Source organism: Lagopus muta, chromosome 11 (genome assembly GCF_023343835.1).
Source record: "Lagopus muta isolate bLagMut1 chromosome 11, bLagMut1 primary, whole genome shotgun sequence".
NCBI lineage: Eukaryota > Metazoa > Chordata > Aves > Galliformes > Phasianidae > Lagopus > Lagopus muta.
In genome coordinates, this window is record NC_064443.1 from 11,611,438 (window position 1) to 11,631,257 (window position 19,820).

The 19,820-nt window shown below is 44.2% G+C and overlaps 1 protein-coding gene across 3 annotated transcripts in view; it reads right to left on the reverse strand.

Moving 5' to 3' along the window:
* Nucleotides 1-298: 298 nt before the first annotated feature.
* ARIH2 (ariadne RBR E3 ubiquitin protein ligase 2) overlaps nucleotides 299-19,820 on the reverse strand; it is a 31,155-nt gene continuing 11,633 nt past the window's right edge. For all 3 annotated transcript variants that reach the window (XM_048957915.1, XM_048957914.1, XM_048957913.1), the window contains 13 exons: nucleotides 16,047-16,114; nucleotides 14,631-14,694; nucleotides 12,463-12,610; nucleotides 11,655-11,776; nucleotides 10,649-10,758; nucleotides 9,786-9,903; nucleotides 8,391-8,441; nucleotides 8,275-8,296; nucleotides 6,623-6,774; nucleotides 5,395-5,538; nucleotides 5,125-5,193; nucleotides 4,099-4,182; nucleotides 299-3,634 (listed from right to left, as the gene is read on the reverse strand). In XM_048957915.1, coding sequence (XP_048813872.1) covers nucleotides 3,563-3,634; nucleotides 4,099-4,182; nucleotides 5,125-5,193; nucleotides 5,395-5,538; nucleotides 6,623-6,774; nucleotides 8,275-8,296; nucleotides 8,391-8,441; nucleotides 9,786-9,903; nucleotides 10,649-10,758; nucleotides 11,655-11,776; nucleotides 12,463-12,607 — 1,089 coding nt within the window. In that variant the 5' untranslated portion in view covers nucleotides 12,608-12,610; nucleotides 14,631-14,694; nucleotides 16,047-16,114 and the 3' untranslated portion in view covers nucleotides 299-3,562. The remainder of the gene's footprint in view (nucleotides 3,635-4,098; nucleotides 4,183-5,124; nucleotides 5,194-5,394; nucleotides 5,539-6,622; nucleotides 6,775-8,274; nucleotides 8,297-8,390; nucleotides 8,442-9,785; nucleotides 9,904-10,648; nucleotides 10,759-11,654; nucleotides 11,777-12,462; nucleotides 12,611-14,630; nucleotides 14,695-16,046; nucleotides 16,115-19,820) is intronic.

Sequence of the window (19,820 nt, forward strand, 5' to 3'; positions counted from 1 at the left end):
AGAGACACGTGCGGCGCGAGGGGGGGCGGCGCGTCTCCAAGGCCAAGGAAGAGCCGGGACGCGTCCGAAGTGAAAAAGTCACAATTTATTGCAAATAAACCGAGGGAGCGCGTCTGGCAACCGGCTCCCGGGCGGTTTCCGCCGCCCCCGCCCCCATCCGGTGCCCGCAAAGAGAAGAGAGGAGGAAAGAGATTCGCAGCCCTCCTGCGGCGTGTGCGGCTACGCGGCAGCCTCCTCCGGCACTGTCCCGCGACCTCAACCGGAGCGGGGCGAGTAAACGAACTCCCAGAACCAGTGCCTCATTTAAAAATAAAGTTCTATTTTTCACCTGCTTAAAAAGTCTAAAATGTAGAGTGCGAGGCTATAATACAGAAACCTCCTGCTGCCCCCGGCCCTACGCGAGGACAGAGCAGCAGTCATGCAGTTTATGTTATCAGTAAAAAAGTTTTTGTTACAGTCTGGGAAGCCTGAGGACCATCAGAGGTGAGGCAGCCAAAGCGAAACACGAGCAAAGCTGAAACAAAGAGCGCCGGATGCACGGATGGAGAGATGGCAGGCGGGCAGGGGGAGACAAACGCAGAAAGGAAAAGAGCAAACATTCCACATCTGTAGCAGTAATGCATCAAAGGGAATTTTATGCCTCTGAATGAATGGCTCCTGAGCCACTGAGCACCTATGGTCACATAGCCCTGCTGACTCGAATAGGGCTGTGTACCCGTTAGAAGGGAAAAAAACTTAGCCTTGTCTGTCGGTACTGCAACTCCTTCCTGTTGTTGCCTTTCAAGCAGTGCCACTTTACACAAAGAGCCAATGCTCCCTGTGCTCTGCAGGTTCTGTCCTGGAGTTTGTAACTCTGCATGACATCGATACAGCAGTCACCCTGCCTGGGCTGCAACAGCAACAAAGTGCTGTTGTTTTCCCAGAGAGCATGGAAATGGGATTTGTGTCTGCAAACCAGGACAACCACCACCCTAAGAAAGGGTGTGATTTGTTTGAAAGCAAACAGCACTGCTGGCTAAAGCTTCAGAAATTCTGAAAGAATTAAGGGGCACTCAGTGCAACATGTAGCACTGTTCCTCAGCCAACATCTCAGCAGTCTGTTCAGCACATTTGGCCACTGCTACATAGTCCAGTTTTTCTACAAACAAGGATTCATGGCAAAGCATTTTGTGGGGGCAATGGAGAGAGGCAAAGAGGAGGTGGAGAGAGACAAAACCCCATTCTAGTATAGCTCAAAGCCTGGCAATTATGTAAGAGAGTGAGAGCTCTTTGGGATTAGGAAACACCAAGTATCTGTTCTGCAGAGACCGGGCATTATGCTAGTTACATTTAAACAACAAGAACACCAGCTTTTATCCAGATTATTTGCAGGCTAAAATCTTCAAAGAACAGTTTAAATGTTAGCTCAACACACTGCAAACTGCTGGGTCTCAGCAAGCTCTCCCCTGAGCTACTTCTTGCTCTGTGTCCCAAATTTTGACAAGCATTTAGGAGGAGGAGAGAAAGGTACATTTGACCAATCTCTGGAATATATGCTGAGCAGGGCACCAAGATGCTGCTGCTGGGAGCAGAGGAGGGAATGAAGAATTCAGGAGGCAGTAGCTGGAGCAAGGACATACCTACCCCATGGCTTCAGCCCAGATGGGAGCCAAAACAGCCCAGAGCAGAAACATAAGAGACCTTGTACAGGTGCTGCTTCTGTTCCTATCCCTGCTCCACTGCCAGCAGCGCTTTGGCGGCACGTTCCTGAGGAGACATCCGACAGCAGGGAGGGGAGATGGAAAGAGCAAGGCCTCTCAGATGGAAATTTTCCACCACGAACAAGCATGGCCACAGGATTAGCTTTGGTGGCAGCTATTTTCTTAAACCAAGCATCTCTTGTTCAAATCCATCTGCCCAATTACACATGCTGCAAAAACTTGGCTCACACATCTCAGGTACATGAGAAAGGCTCCAACAGCAGTTAGCTTATTTGGACATGCACAAATTTGGTACTTTTTCCCCTTCAGTTTAACCTTTGTCAAGTGAAATTGTATAACAACAACACAAAGGGATGCATCAAAGGTTACGCTTCCACATACAGCATGGAAGAGAACCCCACAAGTCCCCCACAGAAGTGATTTCCTCAAAGCAGTCACTCCAGCTTCACCTTCACTGGCTGTGTACAGCGTGCTCCTGGTGCAGGTGACATACATGCTTGTGAAATCTTAACACGTGGCCTGCTTCCTATAGCAAAGAGGCAAGCATCAGCATTTAATGAACCTTTTTCATGTTAACCTCTACTAAGATGAACTAGGCTTTCATAATTTTATTTTACTGTATATTTTACATTAGAAAAAAGAATGTTAATAAAAAAGCTCCACATGCTCCTAGCAATCATTTTTCTGCTAAGTTCCCACCAGTATTGATACTAATATACAAATAAATTAATTTTGCAAGTTAATTGTCTGCCTGGCTTGGTGCAGACTCTGCACAACCAGTGCATCTGTATTTTAGTGCCTGTCCAACACGTGCCAGGGAGTTGTACATAATATTTGCTCCTCATAAAGTAGCGGAGTTCAGTTTCATATCAATTAATGGGATCAAATTTTTCTCAACCATGTCACCCAGCAGGCACAAATATTCTTTACCAGATTGCATGGCACTGTTATGACATGGATTGTTTCACTCTGCAAAAGCCCCAAGCCTTGATAACATCTGTACGCTACTATTCCCTCATCACTCACTTTGGCAATACAACACCCTCCCCACAAAAACAAGTAAAGCAAAAAATCTATATGGAAGACCTAAAATTTATCAAATGCAGAATCTGACCTGGCTTAGCAATAACCTGCTCTCCCCCCTGCAATTCCTCTGCTTGTTTTCGTTTGTGTAGCAAGATTTTGCACAGCTGATATTCAAGAAGAGACGTCACATTAATCAGACTAAGTCACAGACACTGCTGGTACTGCCAGATCAGACACAGCAGCAGCCATTCTTAGCACCAGCCACTCTCCTCATGCAATGCCAATGCTACAATGTCCTGGCTAAAGGAGCATCAGGAAATCTACGTGAGTTATTTTGTAACCTCCTTCAGCGCCTAGGAGGATTTTTGGTTCAAAGGAAGGAAGGAGGAGAGAGGGAAAAGCCCATTAAATTTACAAGCAGATTAAGGAAAAACACTCCACTGCCAATTTATTTTTAAAAAGGGTTGTGTGTTATTCTAAGGTTTGTCTGTATAATTGTACAACCGTTGAAAATTACATAAATTGTATTGATCTAATACTATTAACAGCCATTCAGAGAAAAACTCCCTTCCCTTCTGAAACCATTCAGCGCAGGAGGGAAATGTCCCAGGAAATACGCCAATCTGAGCTCTGGCCTCTAGCATGGCAGAAACAAACAGAAAGATAAGAGAACAAACTGGACTAAGATGTGATGTTTGCATGTGTCTGACTCGCAAGGGGAGGGGTGGCTCTGTCCTTGGCCGTGTTCTCCCAGAGGCAGTGCCTGCTTATCCCGGTGAAGCTGCCATCACTTCACTTGCTGCTCTCACCCCTGCACTTCGTCATTTTCGCCTGTTTTATGTGTCATGGAAGTCTTTCAGCAGGGTCCTCCGTCTCTGCTCTGCTATGTGCATCTGATTCTCTAAGTCCTGGTAGAACAGAAGGCAGAAATAGTTAGCGTGAGATCCCCAGAGATGAGTTAATTTTTTTGCTCAGGGATTCAAATAATCTGACAATCACCAACCTTCATACTTCACATATGCTCTGAATCACAAGACTGCAGACCTCATTCCTTTTAACATGGGCTCACTCTGCAGTTATCTGGCTCTTGCTTTATCTAAAAAGCTACACACTTCAGGAACCCATACTTAACCAGAGGTCTATTCTGGGCAGCTTCCTCCAAAGCTTTGTTGGTTCTGTTTCCGGCCCTGCTTCCTCTCCCAAGAAGCAGTGAGCACTCCACTTCCACAACATCCACCAGCAAGAGGAAGAAAAGTGAGATTCTGGATCTAGTATGTCAGCACTCTCACTTAACCGCCTTAGCTCTCCCACAGAGGTGCTAAGCCTGATATTAACAAAATCTGGCCAGCTGGCTCAAGCAAGCTGAACTCACCCCTCTGTCATAGCTGTCTGCTCGCTCCACCTTCCATGAGAGATTTTCAATTTCAGCCTCCAGCTGGGCCTGCTGGTATTCAAACTGCAAGCAGCAAAATTAGAGTTAGCATCAAGAAACTAGCTTAGTGGAACAGCTTCGTTCAACCTGCTACGCTTGAGGAGCAAACAAACGAGTTCTGCTGACAGCAATGCAGGAAGAGCAGGTTTGTGCCTCCTCCCTATCCATCTTCAGCTACACATGCCTTGCAGGAGGTTCCTGGAGTGAATACTCCCCAATCTGCATCACTCAAAGTTAATCATATCAGTTCAGAAACACTCACAGTGACAGATATCTGCTAACTCAGCTCACTTTGCCAATAAGCAGGTCAGGAAATGCTCTTGTGAGCAGCTCTGCAGGCAGAATGGAGGGACTACTAACCACTGCTGGGAGCAGTAGCTTGTTCTACCAGCACAGTCAGACAGAAAATAAAATGTGGTCAAAGCCTGAGAGAATACACATGCTATGGGAAGAGATTGGAGAACAAGCTTTACTTGACTACTGAGTCAAAGAATCAACACATTCAATGAATTCAAGAATATTCTGGGACATATCCAGCCTGTAGAAAGTTCCAGCTTGCCAAGAACTTGCAGTGGGAATCAAGGGCAGGGCTACACACCAATTCCAGGCTGGAAAACCTATGCTCCAGCAGCAATTTGTGGGAAATACAGTCCACAGCCCTGTGATAGTCCCACCAAAGAACAAACATTTTCCAGCTTCAAAATTTTTTGGATAAAGTGCTTATTAGTTAAAATGCAGTGTTGCCAAAGGAAAATACCAATTGAGCAGCAGATCAATTTGAAGCAAAGAAGAAAGGTGCAAAAGCACACAGTCTTGTCCTGCGCTTTCCTCAAACTCAGTACTTGTATTTCAGATGCACAAGCTCTGGAATTAAATGTGGATGCTTGGCTATTCATTCAGCCCAGCATGCTGCCAGCTAAACACCCCCAGACAAACAGTAAGTGAAAAAAGTGCAAAACACCTTACCAGTTTCTTCCTGGGACCAGACTCCATGTAGTAGGCATATGGATATGTGTACTGCAGAGTGTAACGACACTGTTGGGGTCCAGGGAAAAGAGAGAGAAAACAAGAAGAGTCTCAGATTCCAGGTGATTTTTGCCTAGTTCACAGCCTAGACTTGAGGTACAGTTTCACATACCCATAACCCCCAAGTTCCCTTCCTCTCACTATGCACTGTGAAATTAGCATTCATGTGCATGGATTCTCTTCTCTGCTAAACAAGCCACAGCTACCCACCTTTGCAAGTAGCTTTGCAGCATTTTGTAGGTATTGCCAGTCTATCCACGTTCCCAAGTTGTTCATAACTCTTTCCTGAATTTTCTCCTGGATTCGTTGGTATGTCTGTGCCTCCAGCTGCAAACTTTTATTGTGATTCTCCCACTGCATAGGGTGGGAAGAAGGGAAAAGAAAAAATGGTATGAGACCAGAATACTTTGCTATAAAAGCATAAGCTCTAGCAAGCGGAAACTGAAGTGGGGCAGGAGTCCAGCAAGGCAAGACATGCTGTGGGAAAGAACAGCAAGGCAGCAGCTCCAATAGCAAGGAGTGGAAGCTGTATAGAACAGATTGACAGCAGGAAAGAGCAAGAGGCAAACCCAGCTCCTCAGAGTAGGAATGCTCTCTGCACAAAGACTATGTGTACAACAAGATAGATAGTAATGGTGATTCCTCTACTTATACAATTTCTATAGAAAGGGCAAGAGTTGAAATTAACACTTAAATGCGGGTTCAGTGAACTCCAACATCCACATGCACACTGTGAACATGACCACATCCCAAAGCCTGTTTGGTCTAGTGAGCCAAGAATGAACTCGTTTATTTTAACACAGGAGTTGGCTCACAGAATGAAAAAGAATAAATTCATTTTAATGGGGAAACAAGTGCACTGACAGGCAGCAGCACTGTACCTCTATCACATTCTCCTGCACAGATGCTGTTCTAGAAATACATTGTATGTCCAGGTGCTTTGAAACATCTGTGTGCATACAGATCATGTAATCACACTTTTTAAAAGTTGCACCCAGCACTCTGGGTCCTTTAGGAAAATTTTGCTATAGCCAAAGGAATTTGAACATAACAGTTTGTTTATTCTTTGTCTCAGTGAAAATATGCTGCAAGTAACAAAAGTTCTGCAGTCCTGAAAGGAAATGATTGGAGTAATATTAATCTACTGCAGGCACTCAGCCTGCAGGAAAACAGTATAGTGGCACACAGATAATACCAATTTTCTCTAGCACGAGGAAACACAAGAGTACACACAAGTATAATTTGCTTTAGGGATGACACTACTGGTTTGAACAGGACCCACAGGGCAGGACATAGAGTAAGAAAGAACGGGGCCTGAAAATTCAGCACAGATTCTCTTTGGGCAGTTTCTTGCATGGAGATTGCTGGCAGTGACCTTTGCACCAGGCAGGGAGCATTAAAAAGCTACAGCAGCTCTGGCCAAAGAGATGTCTCCTACCCTCTCAAAATAGAACAAGTACTTCTTAAGGGCCTCCCTGGCCTGTGCTTGCTGACTCTGGTTTACAATATCAGGATTCTCTTTGTACCGACTGCATTCGTAGTACTCGCTGCCGTGAGTCTTCCAGTCTCCCAGACACATCCAGCAGAAGTCTGCAGAAAACAGTGAAATTCCACTATGATGCACAGAATAAAAAAAACCATAAGGCTGAGAAAGAAAAGATTCAGGAGACATAGCTCATCTGTTCTCATTATTTCTGCTAAGCCAAGAAACATACATTTTGTATCATCTTGCAAAACAGAACACAACAGTGAGCCAAAAATACCAGCCTGTCTGGAAGATTTTCGTTGTACAGCCTCCTGTGCAACTACACAAAGTAAACCTTGAAGTGCTGTATTGTGTACATCAAGACCAATGTACAGAACTTGTGCTCTGCACAGGCTGTCACTCCAGGTTAAAGAAGAGGCAGGCTGTTGTCTTATTTGTGAATTGCATCCACCCCATTCTGGCGTACGGCACCATGAGAATCTCTGGTTGAATAAAATATGAACAATCAAATACAAGAGTGAATTAATTCATGCAAATAAAATCTGCCTTCAGCTCTCTCCAAGAGAAAACTACCTGCATGACTTCAGATATCAGTGGTCAATGACACTTGAAGTTAGGAGCCACTGAACTGGGAAGAAAGTGGAAGAAAGAGAACAATAGCAAAACCCACATAACAGTTTCCTGGTTTCAGAGCGAGGCTGTGAGTGTTTTGCTGGAAAGGAAAAAAGATGGAGATTAAGTTGCTAAAATAATAATCACTTTGTGTCGCTCATTTTAAGGGACTGAAATTGGCATTTCCAGAGTTCACCAGCCTTCTTGAATGCTAGTCACCATGGTACCTTGGCACTTGCTTGCTCACTCTTGTCACAGAGCTCCATCAAATCACATCCAGTGCTGCTGAGGACCCCAAAGCAAAGGAAATGAGAGAGGACAGCAGTCTTTAATCATCATCCAAATAAGGTTCTGATAATATAATATTTCCTAGCAGCACACTTAATATAGAGGGCCTGAACACAAACTATTTTGCTCCAAGGCAACAGGGATTATTTCTGCCATGAAAAGATCTACAAAAGAACAGGCTGTTGTTTTAGAGGAGCACACAATGGTCCACAGACATCTGTCTGCTCAATGCACAGCGGTGGACTAAGCAGTCCAATAGAGAATGTTATGCAGAACAATTCACAGCTCCTGCAGTTTCATCTGGGTTGGGTCTCATTATTTCCATCAGAGACCAGAAGGACCTAAGCTGATCTGAGAAGATAGCCAGTATCTTCAACTGATAATCAGTAGATTTACAGGGAAAGCATTTCATGTTCTCCTCTGGGATGTTTTCCACTCTTGGTATTACGGCAGAGACAGAGATCTTCCTATACAATGGATGTCAGGGAGAAGGAGTTAAACTAGCACTGAATCAGAAGCTAATCAAAATTACAGCCAGTGAGGGGGGAAAAAAGGCTATCACAAGTCTGTAATTTAGTGCCTTGTCCACATTTTATGAGGGGAAAAATATTGCAGTCAGCGTTCACAATTCATCTTCATTACACACAAAAAGAGAACATCTCTGAAACACAGTGCTGGGAAAACTGTTTCCAAATTCTACTTACCATGCTTGCATTTGGAGCATTGCTGAAAGAGAAGACAGGAGGCACTGGTTAGTGGAAAGTGGAAAAAAATTCTGCTTAGAGAAAGAAAGATCTGGTGTGTTCAGGGAACTGCTCACCATGTGATTGCAGCCTCCATTCTTTTCAATACAGATATTGCACTTCGGACACTGGGGAAACATAAGCATTTGTTAGACCCAACTTTGTCTCCAGCAGACCTTCTGAGAATGACAATGTTTGCATGACAATTCTACCTGTGTTCTTTATTTTATTTTTGTATGCATGTATGAAAAGATTTAGAAAGGGGGCAGAAAGCCAGGGATGTTACACAGCAGCACCAGACTGCTTGCTCAAGAGAACAGGTTTGCTGCTGTTACATCTCGTAAAACTAAAAATCTCACCGTGTTACCAATTAGCAGCTGATGAGGCACAGAGACATAAATGAGATCACATTTGACAGTAGCTTCCACAGCTATTTAAACTACAAGATAACTAGCTCTGTATCCTGACACTATCAGATGACAACAAGCAGAGGAGAATCGGTAGGACCACAGTGAGAGCTGCACACTTATTTGCTGCAGCAGTGGTTCTCTGATACTCTTGAGTGTTGAGTTCAGAGCATTGTTTTGATTGCACAAGTACAAAGAAAGAAGTGAGTTTTGTTGCTTCTTACAAATTTCAACAACAGGTAAAATGCATGCTGAATATAAAAGAGCCTTATATTTCCAAAGATGCATAGCAGAAAGACTGCCATCACATGCTAACACCTCTCTAAAGAAAAAATGGTATTTAGGATCTCTAGACAAAGTACTCACTTTCCTAGCACAACTGAAGCTGGTGCCTAATGAGCACTGTCACTATTATTACCATTTATAGTAAAAACAAATGCCAGTCAACTAAGAACTGACACAAAATCCTCCAAACGACATTAAAAACCCCAGTCTGCAAACAGCTAATCTAAAAGAAATACATCTGTGACCTTTAAAGATATTTCCAAGATAGAGTACACAGTATGTAACAGTTTCTCTTTCTCAGGTTTAAATCTACCAGAAGTACTTCAGAATACAATTTATCCATTTCATCCACCCCCTTCTGTTGTTATTGCCAAATCAGGACCTTATCTCCCTCACCTTCCCCCACACAGACGTTGAGACTAGAGCACCACTAGAGTTCACTAACTGCATTTACTACACCCTCTCCCCCCATTTGAAATACACCTTCGCTGTGTATTCCAAGCAGTCACAATTCTGCCTTTTGCCCGTGGGAGGGCAGCACAGCTGGCTTCCAAAGACATTCACACAAGACCTGGAATAGGAACCAAGACCACCATCCTGTCCTTAGTGCAGGAGGTCAGCTGGACTGTCTGCATTCCCAGTGCATTCAGTTTGTAGTAACACAGTCCCCAGAGAGCCGTGAGAATTTAGAGCCTGTGAAAATGCTACATATATGAAGAATTGTAGGATTCCCAGGTAGGACTAGAGGACGTGAAAAGACACGCCAGTACTTGTTCTTACATCTTTAGTGTGAGCACTGATGTAGTTGGCTGTTTCGGAGTCATCTGCACATTTGGTGAGCCATTTCCGGATGGTAGCACAGTCTGTGGGTGCGTGGTACATCTGCCGACACTTAAAGCTTAACAGGAGACAAAAAACAAGGCATGACATATCCATTTCCACAGAAATGACTCAAGAACTGAGGTATTCCTGATGACCAAAGTCTGTGAAGCAGAGCAAGGGGAAGGGATGCCAATGTATTCACAGTGTATTAGCAGAATGCAGAAATAAAGGCTGAGGGCTGCATAGTGAGAGCTCTAATAAACCACCACTCTGATGTGCAGAAACCAGCATCAGGATGAATGAAGAGGCCTTCTCTGACATAAACGTGACCAAGGACACTTCAAAGCCAACAGGGAACATTAATGTTCCTATTTAGTAAAAATTTATTCTCACTCTAGCCTCAAAACACACCAGATACTCCGGTAATCAAATGCTTGTAAAAAGCCTAAAACCACCAGACCAGCAGATAACGTACAGATCTCTACATCCATTACCAGAATCTCTATCATTCACTCTGGCCTTACCCGAATTTGTAACCTAGCCAACAAAGGACAAAAGATTTTTAACTCCTTCATTACTCAAGATCAGTGTTGCCTGACTGTTGTAACACCCAGCTCCCAAGGAGTTTGGGGAGCAAGGGGAAGGCTGACCACCTGCAGAAGTCAGACACTACGTGTCCAGTTACTCAAGTTAACTCAGGTTACAAACAACTTTAGCAAAGCATTTGAGATGCTTTCACACACTGAACCTATTGGCAAGCAAACGGAGTAGCTCTGAGGACAGCAATTTCCCTGTGATCTTTAACCTTTTCTGTTTCTTACCAGAAGACCTCATTGCAACGATTGCACTGCACTCGCCGGGCTTTTGGCTCCTGTACCTGTATGACCATAGGGCAATCTGCACCAGGACACAGCTGCAGCTGGTAATGGCTCTGTGAACACACCAATGTGGTAAAATCAGCAAAGGGTGCAGAAGAGCATTTATCTGTTCAAGTCTAATTACTCCTATCCATAAAAACACACAAGACAAATGTGTTTTCTTACTGGAAAAGATATTGAAAACTGTTACCAGATCTTCCCTAACAGAGCAGCTGAACCTTTCCCACATTAGGAAAGGTGATGTTAGCTACTTATCACAACAGGGAGTTCAAATGGAGGACTATAGACCAAGTAAGCACAGCAACACATGTGGCTGTGAGCACACGAAGCTACTGAACACTTTTACTCTATTTGAGCTCTTTTCCCATGCTTATTTTATAACCTAAATTGTACTCAGCTGCTTTTTTGTGGTGGCTGTTTCCTTCTACATATTGAAGAGAGGTGACACTATTCTTTCATACTGTTCCCATTTCTTTGAGCTCTCAGTCACCAGAATACTTTCTACAAATTTCATCTTATATGTCTGCCTTAATTTCAATAAATCTCTAATGAAATGTTATTAAGCAAACCAATCCAGTTGGGCTTCACTGCAGTATGAGACTTATTTGCCAGAACCTAAAATATCTACATAAAAGTAAGGAGGAGACCAAAACTGAGATGGAAGCTTGAGATTCTCAGTTGAAACATTCTGAGAATTCTACTTCAGGAAAAGAGTCCAGCACCAGCCAACAAGTTCCTGGGTGACCTTAGAGAAGAATTTACTTTGGCAACCTGCTAGAGCATTTCGCCAGTGAGGCCGCCCTACAGAAGCAGCCACATCATGCTTATGAAGGACGACTCCACTGTAGTCACTGCATCTCTAATCAGAGATGCAAGACACTTCAAACAAGATTTCTGCAAGTCATTGGTGAATTGATCCAGGGTATTTTAACTGTGAAAAAGACAGTACCTCCACATAGTCCCTGAAGAGGTAGCGCCTGTATTTGTCTTTCAGCTCTTCACTAGGCAGCAATGGAAAAACAAAGTCTTCTGGTGTCCGAAGTAGGCAGTCCTGAGCCATGCAGGAGACCCCTGAGAAAAGAAGGCAACATTTCAGCACAGTGCAACGTGTACTAAATAGCAGAGACACAGAGACAGCATTCAACAGTTTCCTAGGTGCCATCTGTTGTTGTAGCAAGAGGGACACAACTGTGAAACAGATCAATTGAATGCATCAGGGCCGTTGAAAAGCTGAAGCCCAACTGTCTTCACTGAAAGATGATAGGGCACAAATGTATTCAGGAGCAGTAAGTGTTTCAACCAGGATTCAACTGCATGTTACTGTCATATCAGCAAGAATAACAGGCCAGGAGAAGTCCAAACCAAGCCCAGCAACTACTGGCTTCTGCTCAACACAAATGGAACAGGTGTTTGTATCCACAAGAACTTCCAGGGCAACAAAACAACGCATCACAGAGATGCAATCTCAAAATACAGCAGATTTCTGACTTCTCATTTGCTCTTGAGATCAGAAGGGGGAGAAGAGCAGCAAATGGATCTGTAGAATTGCAGGTTTTGTTAGGCAGGAGTAGGGCTTTCCAGGCAGTATGCCAACACCAACGAGGGATTCGGGTAAAACAGCTTGTTAAAGTGAAATTTATCACAAATATCCATTCCATGCTCCATTTTCTCATTACTGAGAAACAATTCAGACCGCTGCCTGCAGAGCAACCAAGATGTCAAACACAGATCCACTGCCAAATCCGCCTTGAACTTACCAACTCCAACACCATCCTTGACAAGCACTGTACAATGCTGCTCCCAGCAGCTGCGACAGAACTGGTGCTGACAAGCCAGAGAAAGCAAGTTCTCCTTCCGGACAAACTGCATGCACACAGCGCAGTGATGGGAGGAATGTACCATTGCCTGGGAGAGACAAACCAGCATCACAGTGAAATCAACTGCAGCTCTGAGTATCTCACCTCATCCACAGATACCTGCAGCACTTTCCTTGCGACAGCAGTCTCGGATGAGCTCCAAGCCAGAACAGGCTCCTAAGTGACCGGCGTGCTGCCCTGCCCCCACTATCAGCCCTTTTCATGAACCTCGTCAAGCTCACGGAGCGCAGCGGATGAACAGCCGCTGAATAGCTCCTGTCTTTCATCTAGTGCTACCCAAAGTTCACCTTTGTTTTTCTAGCTCTATCATCTTCTTTGTTTGAAAAATGAGTAAATACATCACTGTGTATGTCCTTTTTGTTCAGTTCTTCCCTGAATTTACTGGGATTTGTTGTTAGCTGGGTTGGACTCAATAGCTGTTCCACAGGCCTGGGAGAGCAGCTCTGGCTGGAAGCAGGCTTAGCAGTGTCTTTTTACTTGATTGTAATTTTAGGTATCATATTGGACACACAAACGAAGGTATTGCATGCCAAATGTTTATAAAGAGAAAAGACTGTTTATGGACCATCAGAAAGTTCAGGGACTTTCTTGCATCACTTCTGCCTATACTACATTTGGCAGAATAGCTTCATCTCTTAAGCTGTGAGGGTTTGTTTCAAGTCAGACACAGTTCTGCTACTCTTTCACTGGGAAGCTGTCTGGTCTCCCTGTGGGTAGTGCAGAACTAACCCCCAGAAAACAGATAGAGCCTCTCACACATTTTGGCTCACCCTTGGGACCTGAAAGACTGTCTAGCACAGTATCAACAAAAGTGAGGTTCTACAATGCTGTTAGCAGGAGCTTGAGCTCCTATTTCCCCTTTCACAGAGAAGTCACCTAATCACTTTTCATCTACTTAAACGTGTGTTACTCTCTGAGAAGCTAGCGAGACAGCAGTGAGCTTCCATGAGCTCTCTGTGCCAGGGATGCAGCAGCATCAGCACCCACCCAGCCACATGACCAGCAGAGCTTGTTTTGTAGCATGACCACATGAAAAAGAAATAGAGCGACTTTGTTCTAAGCAGACCAAAACAAGATTCATTAAGTTGGCAATCGTGTTGATGGCCAGATCAACTGCTCAACTTGAATAGCAAGCACACTACCTCAAAACTTTGGAAGCTGTCTCTCTGAGCTTACCATGATAGTTTCTCTCTACAAGGCCAGATGCTCCATAGTATGAGCATACACAAAGAACTCCCCAGAAATATCAGTATTTTGCATTAGGAGCTGAACCACAGAGCAACTTGCCATAGCACATACAAATAGATCTCAGTGTATTGCATATCAAACCAAGTTTGCCAAACTTAAATTAACCTCTGAACTGTAACTTCATTCCTCCAAAAATGAAATCACCATTGCAATGAAGGGTACTTAAATGACAAATTATTCAGACAAATCTCAAAATACACGTACTCCTTTTAGGTATGTCAAATAACAAAGATTTTTTTCTGGACTCTAGACAGATAATTTGAGTCCATGAAGCTTACTGCTGCCAGCTGCATTAGTGTTTGACTCTATGTCAGCTACAAGTCAGCTCAGATGCCAAAGCAGGCTTTCAGGTCCTTAAAAATCCCTCTTTCCCACAGCCTAAACTGCGTTTTTCAGATGTAACATTTTATCACTCAAAATGTAACACATTGCAATGTGTTCCTGGAGTACTGGACCACACTCTGGGAACAACTTCTGTAAACAAGTAACAGAGCATTTCTATTTAAAGGAGAAAAAAAAAGCATCTAAGGACCCCACAGCCCCAGCTGCAAAAGGCAAGCATTTGTTTCAAGTATTGCTACTGCTGGCCCAAGCCAGAACACCACTGGGAGATTGGCTTAAGCATTGCTAGGCAGAGCAGCACCCTTTAAAAAGTCAACCCCGAGCAGATTTAGGGTGTAGGACCTTGAGTTTGCAAAGAGTTAACATGGGACAGGCCCATCAGTAATGCAGGCCTCCAATGAGGTGGGTCAGAGGTTTCTCTGCCAAGGGGAACAGACCCAAACAGTGAGCATACTTACATGTTTGGATGAGGTGGGCTGAACTCGTGCTTCTACTAGCAATTGGGCAGCATTTGACTTGTGCCTGAAAAGACAATTAAACAAATGATCAAATCCACTTCTGAATATATTTTGCATTGTTCCATCACCATGATAACATGCTCTGCTGAGGCTCCTGCCTGTCTCCTATTCCTCTGCAAAATCAAGCTATCCTGTGTAGGTCTTGCTTTGGCTCCAGTCTGCTATACAGCTAAATATTTACTTTATGACAGATTATCACCTTTTAGGTATATGAAGCTGTCTGTCAGCAGCCTTTGAGGTAAACACATCTTGCTGTTAGTGATTGCTATCATAGAGCAATCTCCAGTGAAAAAAAACCACCAGTGAATTCAAGGATACAAAGCTGCACTGGGGGTATGATCAGGCTGTAATTTGATAATGCTGCTTCATAACAAGACAGAAGTTTGAGGACCAGATCAACAGGAGAACAACTTGCAAAGTCACTGTTGCAGAATTAAGCCCTTCCCTGTGCTTTCTCCTGACTAAATCCTGTTAGTCAACCTGCACAATCACCCTGCCTGCTGTGCAGGAATCTCACCCTCCACACTCCCCAGAGAAAAGCTCTCACAGGATGCATAGCAACAGACAAGTCAGTTACCAGAGATGCTGCAACAGTACCCATACATGAGGTGCATTTCCCATATGTTCTCTGGATGAAGTTGGTGGCTAATGGGGCCAAAAATGGCACAGCAGAATGAGTCAGCCTGATGTGCTCTCTATTTTCAGACAATGCTCAGCTCTGAGCCAGTACTTTCAGGAGGGGCTGCCAGACAGCAGTGCCTCCTGACACACTTCCCATGTATATCTGGGCAGAGTCTGAACTCTCCTTTTGAAATCAGCTGGAGGACTTCACTGCAGTGTGATGCTGCCCAAGCAACAGAGGGGCTGCACTCAGCAGTTCTCTCACAGCATCTGCTCTTGCTCTCCAAACGCTATTCAGCTTGGAAAAAAACATCACTTATGTTCAGAAGGAACAAAAACCTCAAAGCAAATGTATTAATAAATTGTACATTCAGCGCTGCTTTATGATTTACAGATCATATGTTCAAAACAGACCATATGTTATCTCTATGCGTTATAAATAAATATAGCAGCACCCTCGGTCCTGTTGTTTAAGCTCAGCATATCAGCGCAGTTTCCAGCATGTCAATAATTCCTTGGACTGAAAGACATTTGCTGACACTGCCATCTCCTTATTCACAAATTCTTTGCAGGCAGCACAGCCTCAGCAAACAGCATTCCTCCTCTGCTCCCTGACATGCCGTGCGTCCTGCTTTCAGGTTCAAAGGCACTTGTCAAAATACACTACAGGACACCCTAAGCGTTCTTGCAGAGAGAGGGAAAAGCATGAAGCACAGAATAAATAAGGTTACTTACCTTTCCAAAATCTCTGAGATTTGCCAGTGGAAACTAACTAACACAAGCTTTGCAACAGCATGCGATACCTAGGAGAAAAAAACAAAAAGTGAAGCATATTTTGAGGACAAACTTTTGCTTAAGGCCACAATTTTCTTGTAAGACTAATAAACTGTGCAGACAGCAAAACAGTAATACTCAATTCCCATTAAATTACTAGACATAATTTTTACAGCCAGTGTACCTGTGGTGTACAAGTTGGAATGAAGCACAGATGTACCTAAAGTAACTCACACACTTAGCCACAGCAGCACCAGAAGAAAGGAATCAAGGAAAGGCAGGATGAACTGAACAGCTGCCCTGGTTGCAGCCACCCCTCGCTAGGACCAGGCCAGCTGGGCTCAGGTCCTCGCTCAGCACAGCGCAGCTGACACCACTCACAGGGCTGGGGAAGCAGCAGCAAGCTGCAGGCACACATGTGCTGTGATAGCGATGGGTAGGGGAAAAAGTTCTCTCTCTCTCCACAATCTTTTTTTCCCCAAACTTTCATTGTAGAAAAAGTCGTTATACACCAGAACAGAGCAGGAAGATGGAAACGTCCTCTGGTAGGGACTATTGCCACGCAGACTGGCTTACATCATACGGGCTCCTGGTAAGCGTTAGCACAGACCGTGCCAGCCAGAAGCACCTGAGCATCCTGAAATACTGCAGCACAACACGAGAAGTCATGTTACAAGGGTACAAGTGAACAAGTTCTACTTTGGTTCTATCTATTAGCTTATTTCAGAAGAAAATTGGTCTTTGGACCCTTTGTGCCTCAATGACCCTCCTGGAGCTCTGCCTCTCCTGCTCCAAGAAAAGCTGTCACCACAGCATCCATCTGCTGCACATACAGAAAACACCTCTTCTTCTGACCCAGCTGCAGGAAGAGATTATTTTAATTTCTATTTTTTGACAAGCTGTCAGTCCCAATCACCAGCTGAGAAGCCATAAGCCATCTCGAATCCCACTTCAGGTGAATCATGGAATCTGACACGTTGGTAACACAGCCACAAATGATCCTGCACAGCCCCGGAAGGAAAACACTCCTATCACTCCTATAAAACAGGCTCTGCTCACTACTGCAACATATCCATTACCCTTTTAAAAGCAGCCCTTCGAAGAGGTGCAGCACAACACAACTGACCTATTGCTGCCATCAGATATGGCCCCGACCCTGCACTGCCATCTGTCAATGTCAGAAGGTTGGAGGGGGAGCGTCCTGAGGAGGCAGCTGGGTGCTGCTGTGAGGAGAGTGGGGCAGCTAGGCACCTTTCTGCAGCCAGCAGGCTAGCTCTGCTCAGTGGAAAGTATCAGCAACGTGGTCTCTACAAGACAGGCTTCCTGCAAATGCAAACCACATGCTAAGAATCACTCCCTAATAGTAACTAAATTATTTCCCAGTAGCAGTAAGAAAACCACCCTGACAAAAGCAAACAAACAAACAAGAGCACCAGACTTAAATGGGAAGTTCATCTGTAACACATGAAAATGAGTATTCTTCAGTTGCATTTTCACAGCCTGAGGTGCATCATCACAGCTCCATGAACAAGGGGCAGAGCTGTCTGTTCCCAGAAGACGTGGTAATTAACAAGTTCTTCTGAGAATGAGAAATTATAAATACAGACACTAGCATTCACTCCTTACATCTAACAAAGTAGCCTAACAGTGAAATGGTTTTGAATCAAATCGTTTAGCAAGACACAGAATTAATGCTCTAGAAGGATGCCAGGTTAACAGATCCAGAGGCAGTCTATCTCTGAAGAAACTTGAAATCAAGAGCAAGGATTCTGCAGAGCTATTTCTTTTTGTTCTAGAACATGTTTCAGAGAAATCCTATCACAAAGAAATTCCCTTTTGGCCCTGCCTGTGAACCCAACTCCTCCCAGCAGCCAAAGTCCGCTCCCCAGCCATGCATCCATTTGTTCGTGGTAGCAGACAAAGAATAAAGCTCCTGTGACCATTCCGAATTTGCTCTGCCTACAAGCCCTGATGGGACCAGCTGTAATGCTCATTTTATTGCTTGTATCATAAAAGCACTCAAGAGTAAAAGTCATGTTTGTGATGCGAGTCCAGTTTCACAAAAGCCCCAACACACAGGATTTTGGTACTTTCCCTCTGAAGCACATGAGGTCTTGCAAACAGTAAGTCCCAGAGCCAGTCTGTTTGACATGGAAGGATTTGTTCTTACACACTACAGACAGAGGGAACAGGAACAGGTAACATAAGAGGCTGGGCTCTGCCTGTTGATTACAAGAGGTGGAGTCTCACCACAAGACAGCCCACGTCCTGCTCACCAACAAGGCTGGTAATTCAGGCTGCAGATGTGGAAACCACTGGGGGCCAACACTACTGGAGATACTGAAGAAAACAAGCATAAGACAAGTAGGTTTTCAACAGCAAAGCATTTTCTGGACAGTCAGAAGTTTTATACATTGAAAGACCTCAAACCTATGAAATATTTCAGAAAGAGCTGTGATCCCCTATTAGCAGCTGGGTGGCACAAGAGTTTTACATTATCCAAGAACAGTAATGCCTCATCTCAGGCACAAAACAAACTGAAAAAGTTATCTTTGAAAAACTCCACTTTGTTTACACTTCTCTACTCTCTTTTCAGAAGACACAAAGAAGCTGTGGGATGGCCCACTCAATGTGCTGCTGGCAGCAGGCCATTACAGAAAAGCACTTCTGTGGACCACGGTGTAGAAAGCAATGCATTCGAGATGCTGCACTTCTATTTTAGCTTTTGTCGGTGATAGCAAAACCGTGCCAACGCTTCTACTTCAGTACTCCAGAACATTTTGAAATCAGACAACAATAATCATGCTGTTGTTATTTAGAATCATGTAATCATATAATCTTTTACATTTGCAAAGATCTTCAGGATCACCAAGCCCCATCGCTGCCCCACACCCCCTAGTGCCACATGCACACAGCTATTAAGCACCTCCTGCCATGAGGACTCCACCACTTCCCCGGGCAGCACGTCCCAATGCTTGACCACAATCTCCACAAAGAGAAATTATCCTCCCATCATTCAGCATTCCCCCATTTTCTCACTATTACAGATAGCAAGCTGATCACAGATCAGCTCAGACAAAAGCTGAACTTGGAGAAAATTCAAGACCAGGCTTCTTTCTCTGCATCCAGGGTGGGCAGAAATTTGAAACTGAGACTGGCTGGGACCAGTTTCACTTTCCAAGAGGAACGTGGTCATTTCAGAAGCCTCTTGCATCAGCTTAACTCTGTCATCCTAGTGACAGAGGATTGCAGGTTGTCAGAAATGGGCCAACCGTGACCAATGCTCATGTTTAGTGCTGCAATGGAAAAGCAGCACAGTGTTAATAATGATAGCAAGAGTGCCAAGAGGAAACTGCTCTGCCTTAAGAGGAAATCTTCCAGAGTTATAAAAGAAGAATTTACCTTGTGCTGGATAAAATTAGATTCTGAAGGTAGGACAAAGAAGAGACATCATCACATTAAACACGTCCATTTGTTTTTTTTGAAGTAGAGAATAGTGATTTGTCTGTCTCAAGGATAACCTCCTGGGGTCTCACTCTCCAAGATAAGCAAAATTCACACTTCAGAAGTATGAGAAACAGCACAGCACTCTTGGACAAGACAACATCAAAAGGATTTGCAAAGGAGCTCTGCAGGTACCTTGCTGGGACTGGAAAGCACAAAGACAACTACGCCTCAACCTGCTTCCCTGATAAGCTATGTTATTTGAAGAGCTGAAGTTTCATCTCTCTACAG